This window comes from Fulmarus glacialis, unplaced genomic scaffold, assembly GCF_000690835.1.
Source record: "Fulmarus glacialis isolate BGI_N327 unplaced genomic scaffold, ASM69083v1 scaffold952, whole genome shotgun sequence".
NCBI classification, from domain to species: Eukaryota; Metazoa; Chordata; class Aves; order Procellariiformes; family Procellariidae; genus Fulmarus; species Fulmarus glacialis.
In genome coordinates, this window is record NW_009196950.1 from 98,638 (window position 1) to 104,363 (window position 5,726).

The 5,726-nt window shown below is 38.3% G+C and overlaps 1 protein-coding gene across 1 annotated transcript in view; it reads right to left on the reverse strand.

Annotated features, from left to right (window-relative positions):
• RIMKLB (ribosomal modification protein rimK-like family member B) overlaps positions 1-4,646 on the reverse strand; it is a 37,787-nt gene extending 33,141 nt beyond the window's left edge. The window contains exon 1 of the mRNA XM_009572348.1: positions 4,472-4,646. Coding sequence (XP_009570643.1) covers positions 4,472-4,646 — 175 coding nt within the window. The remainder of the gene's footprint in view (positions 1-4,471) is intronic.
• Between the last annotated feature and the right edge of the window lie 1,080 nt (positions 4,647-5,726).

Here is a 5,726-nt window from a genome sequence, read left to right on the forward strand (position 1 = left end):
AGGTGTGTAGTCTGTGGGGAAGGTGACTGCTAAGCCTAAGCACGGGTGAGAAGAAAGAGTGCTCTATCCAGAAAGAGGAGACAATCAATGAATTATCTTTTGTCTCTTGTCCACTAAGTCTCACAGCATGCTTATTCCCTACAGGCTTCCTCCACCTCCACCCCCATCTCACCCTGCACACTCCTGCTCACAAGCTTAATTTGTCTAGTTTCAAATTCCCCAAACCTGTTGTATCACTGCACTAGCAAACTTAAAACAAATAGTTTAAAATTACACGTTTTAACAGGACTCATTGTTAAGATTTCAAATGTGTGTCTGAAAACGTCATGCAGAGTTTTGTTAAATTACCTGCTATATATTTCAAATGAATATAGGAATTGCCAAACCAGATTAGGCAACTAGCCATTTAATTTTGTAATCCAGTGCTTTCCTTACAGCAGTAAATACCAGATGCTTCAAAGAAACACACATGCAAAAAAATCCTAAAGCTGACACTATCAAGCATCCCAACCATAAGAAAATTCCTGTTTTAAAGTACGCTTTGAAGCTACAACTAAATCAACACAAATACGAGCCATTCCCTAGAAGAGCAACCCCATTCTCCCCTGCCCTCATGTACTAGAGCTAGCAATTGTGTGACCACAAAATAGGTTGATGCAGCAAGCTATTCCAATAGAAAATTGTTAATTATTTGGGCGGAGTTAGTGTTCCATTGGATTAGCCAACTCAACTGACACAAATGCCAGATCCTGCAAATGAGCAGAGAATTTGGTCAACCTTTTTTTGAATTAGATTAGCTTAGCTACAACATGAAAGCAAGCCAACAGAGACATGAAGTCCTTATACAAGGCAAGCAACAACAGCAAGGCTGGAAAGGGACAAGAGAAACACAGCTGCTCCATTCCGCAGCAGATCATACTAGAGGGGTTTAGCTTCAAGAATTTAGCTCTTAAGAAACTTAGGCTACAGCCACACCATAGTTTGCACCAGTTTAAATCAGAACAGCTGCAATATCACCCTCCACTTTTTTCCATACATGCATTCCTGTCCATTCCTGTGCACCAATGTTATGCATGTCTGATTCAGTAACCATTTCAGCAGGTTCAGCCCACCAAAGAAGCAGAAAAATTCTCATTGTTTTATGCAGCTGGACTTTTCCACTTACTTTAACTCGGCTTTTGCCTTGGAGATCCACATAGCACTACTGCCAGTGTACAAAGGGAACAGGAATGCATAGCTCAGGTAAGCAGGCACTTACTTAAATAAGGCATAAACCACAGTTATTTTCAAAAATTATTTGTTGAACTTAAAACTATTTCCAAAACAGTGCAGGCATAAATCAGTTTAAGAGTTTCCTTCTAAACTTAAAGGAAAAACTTTAATTCTACATATCTTAACTTGCATTTACACTAATTTTTGGACTCATGCTGTGTTAAGCTACCCAACGTGGATCTTGAGCTGCATGCAGGTTCATCAAGTGGCCAGTAATACTGGGGCTGTGGGGGGTGCTTGGGATGCGGGGTCATCCCAAGTTTCAGCTGCGGAAGAAAAGGAACCAGCCGGGACTGCTGGGGCTGCACTATTGGCTTGCCTGGGAATCCAGCCATGCTTCCCATCCAGCTCTGCAGTACGGCAGAGTAATGCCCTGAGGAGCCGGTACTGCTGCGTCCGCTGACTGAAATAACCCTACCTCTCCCTCTCCCTTTGGCCATGTCAGGTACACAGCAAATCTTACCGTTCTCTGACATACAGAGATTTTGTAAGAGTCTCAGCATCGCAGAATTTTTCCACATCTGTCTGACTCTGGGCTTCAGTGACGTTTACATCAATGTGCTCTATTGTCAAGGTATACACCACAGTGGTGGAAGGGCCAATTTTCAATTTTGGTACATATCCCGCTGTTCTGCTCAATTTTCCTAAGTTTAGAAGTGTCTTTTCCACTCTACTTTACATCTGTGAGGTAAATCATTTCAAGCTTTTTAATGTCCTATGCCAAATTTTTGGTCTCTGAAGTTTTCAGCCATGTTTCTGACAGTCAACAAGTCCACAAAGAAGTATGACTGATTGTATCATCTACAGAAATACCACATTTTTAAAGTTTTAAATAGCATCCTGTAATTTCCAACTTGACTTTGTAAAGTTAACATTCTTTTAACAATTTACTTAAGAATTTGCCTAGGTTTTAATGGACAAAAAAAAACCTCTAATCACAAGTATGAGTATGTGAAAACCTAACTATTACTTCCTCCAATACCATGAATTACTGTCAGAGTTTGAACCCTATATTGCTAAGCTTTCAACACAAATAATGGTAGAACTGGAAGCAAAAGCAGGTTATTATCCACTGAAGATACATTCTTTTCATCAACTCCTCTATGTTGTACAAAATTTTACTCAACCTGGACCCCTCACACAACAGTAGATAACAGAAAGCGTACAGAATGCATTTCCTCCCGGATTTTGTTCCGGGACACGTCTTTCTAGGCCAACTGAGGACTTTAACAAGGAAAATGAAAAACAAAACTTTTGCTTGTGTCCTCCACCAGAAATCTGTATCAAAACACGTGGGCAAGCACTACAAAAAAGAAAACTGGAAAATTAAGAGGCAAGATTTTTCATCTCTCTCCAAGGAAAAGAATTGTTTGATATAAGACACAACCCACACACAACCCCCTTCCCCCCCCCCCAAAAAAAAAAAAAAATCACAATTAGCCAGTCTGAATTATTTACAAGGAAATTTCTATCCACAATCTTTCAACATTTTTATCTCACTCCTTTTCAAAAAGTCAGTTATCAACGTGGTTTTGAATGAACAGTTTGTATGAAAATAATTTCCTTTTTTTACATTTTCCTTCTAGCCATTTCCTTAATTTTTCTCATTCTTGTACTACACATTCCTCAGTATTAGTTTTCCAGTTTGCATACTTTATCTTTTCTTCTTGCAATAGATGCAGCATTAGGAGACATTAAACGGAGGAGAGCAGAACGGCCCACAATTCATGCCTGCCATATTTAATTCCCCAAAACCAGGCAGAAGACAGGAAAGAAAAAAACATCACCAAGAAATAAAAACAATACTGAAATGCTGAAGAACCAGTTATGCATCTTAGAGGCTGCAGCTACAGTCCAGGATGGCTGCCTTCACAGAACACGCTGTCCAAAGGACAGCGCGCTCAGAGTAATAAGATGTTCAGACTTTCTGATAAGAAGTTGCCTTGATTTGAAGACATCCTACAGAATTTCAAGTCTCTGATAAAAATCATAGACACCTCAGAATAAAAGACAAAATATGTAAACAAAAGTTTAGTAATACCAGAATCAAAAAATCCTGTTTTCCCATGCATTTGTTTTATGCTTGATTGATTCATGCTACAATAAGGTACCAGTTCTGACCAAAGTTCTTCCCCAGAGTCAGTTTTAAGATTTCCCTCCTATATAGATTCCCCAATAAGGAACAAGGTATAAGATCACATGGCAGCCTCTTCTTCAGGCCTGAGGGTACTTTCTTATTTTCTTCCCACACAGGATTATTCTAATACAACTTTCAGAAATCTAATTCTTCCTTGGATCTCCAGTGATGGTTTTTTTGACTGATACATGGGGAAGAGAAATGGAAGAGGTAAAGGTACAGAACAACACTGCAGTTTCCTTCCTTTAGGAAATCCAAATTAAAAAGTTGAAAAAAAAATTGTAACAGTAAGTTTTACACAGCTTGACATTGGTGGTATTAATATTCTTCCTATAACATAAACTTATTTTAATTAATCATTTTAATTAACACTTCTAACACACCTTAACGTCTTGCTTTTCCTTTTTAATCGCCACAGAAAAAAAAAAGCTAATAGGAAAACAATACAGAAATCTTACAATCCAGTTTAAAACACTAAGTTGTAGTAATAGTTCAAATTATTCTGATGTACATACTTTGTTTTTCAGCCCCGTTCTTTTTTGGCATATATGTAACTACACATCCTTACAGCAGCATGCTTTAGTTATGTCACTTTGTTACCTCTAGCTCCATGACAATTTGTACTATCTATTGAAAACTCCTTTTAGTTTATTTCAAATGTGTTTTCTATCCTGGAGTCAGAATACAAAGAGAAGGAAAAAGTCCCCCTGAAACTCTTAAATGTGACCCATAAACTTCAAGTACCTATGCAAAAATGAAACTCCGTAATTTCTTCTTAATTCAGAGATCCTATCCTGGAATCAACAAACTAAAGCAACCCTCTTCTCTGTTCTACAGAGGGAAAGCAAAAATACTTCTAATGCAAATTAGCAAAGTTAACAATTATATTTGATTATCACAATAAATGTTAAAGAACATGGTATCATGTACATCTACAAGATTTAGATGATGTATGGTAGTCTGGCACACATGGAATTCATTACTAAAGAGTACAGATGCTCCATTTTACCATCTTTTTCCAAGTACTCTTTAAGCACATTCCCAGCCTTAGCTCATTCTCACCAAGATTTCCATCCTCAATGGTCAGCACCACTTCATCCATCACCAAGGCCCGGAAATCTAGCTCTTCTTCACAGCACTTGGCCTTCAGGGCTCTCAGGATCTCCTGCTGAGGGTAATCTTCTCTGATGCGACGGTCTGTTAAGAACCACAGCCTGGGAGCAACTGAACTGCACATCTTGGACTCGTCTTCCAACCTTCAAGGTTTCCTTTCAATGGAACTTCTAGATGGTGGAGAAGATGAGACTCTGTTAGAGTACATAGGCTTCTATCTTCATGTTCCCCACTGTACTGAGTCCTACTCCCTCTGCACAAGTCAGTCCCTTTCAGCAGAGTGCAACTTCCAACCTCCAAGTGGGAAAATAATGTCTACGCCTAATCTGCAACAGAAGTAACAACAACAGAAACAAATCCATTTACATTCAATGGAATGTAAATGCTAAAAATCAGATCTTGGTCCTCATCCTAGTTTCATCCACAAGAAGTACACACTTGACATAACTACTGTACTGGCAGTAGCATCCCCCTTTCTTGACAGTACTAAGAGGCATGCCAAGGACTGAAAACATTTTGAATGGCCATCTCTGAAGGCCAGAATTTAAACTTCATGATTGGATAATTTCTTACAATTGGAAATAACTCAGCCCCTCTTCTAGGTACTGCTAAACACCGGTGACAGACTTGATGTATCGCTTTCCACCATACATGGAAGGCAACAGAGTGTGCCAAGTTCTTTATGTTAAAAAAGCAGTCCAGAAGAAAGGAAGAAATCCATTGAAACAGAATTTTCCACCTAAGTATTTCAAGACTGATTTGCTCTTACAAATACTTCACATCTGCTGTGAAATATATTTAGTATTATCCAGAACATATTAATGGAAAAACCAATGGAACAAGGAGCATCAACAAAATGTAAAGAATACTGAACATTAATACATGTAACCTAAAGCAAAAATCAAGGTCTGAATCTCAGTGCTAGCCCTTTCTTGCTCCAATTTTTTAAAAAAATATCACCTTTGTATATAAACAGCACTAATGAATTCACTAACAAAACCAGAAAAAAACAGTTTGAATTGAAGAATTTCAATGGTGTCAGAAGTGATAACAGCAAGGTACTGCTCCTTTTGCTTTGAATACAGAGGACTTGGACTATTTTTGACTATATACTAAACTATTTTAAAAGCTGTAAAACAATTACAGGTACGTTAATGGACTACCCATTTACATTCAAGAAAAACAAGCAGCAGCATGGTGTAGG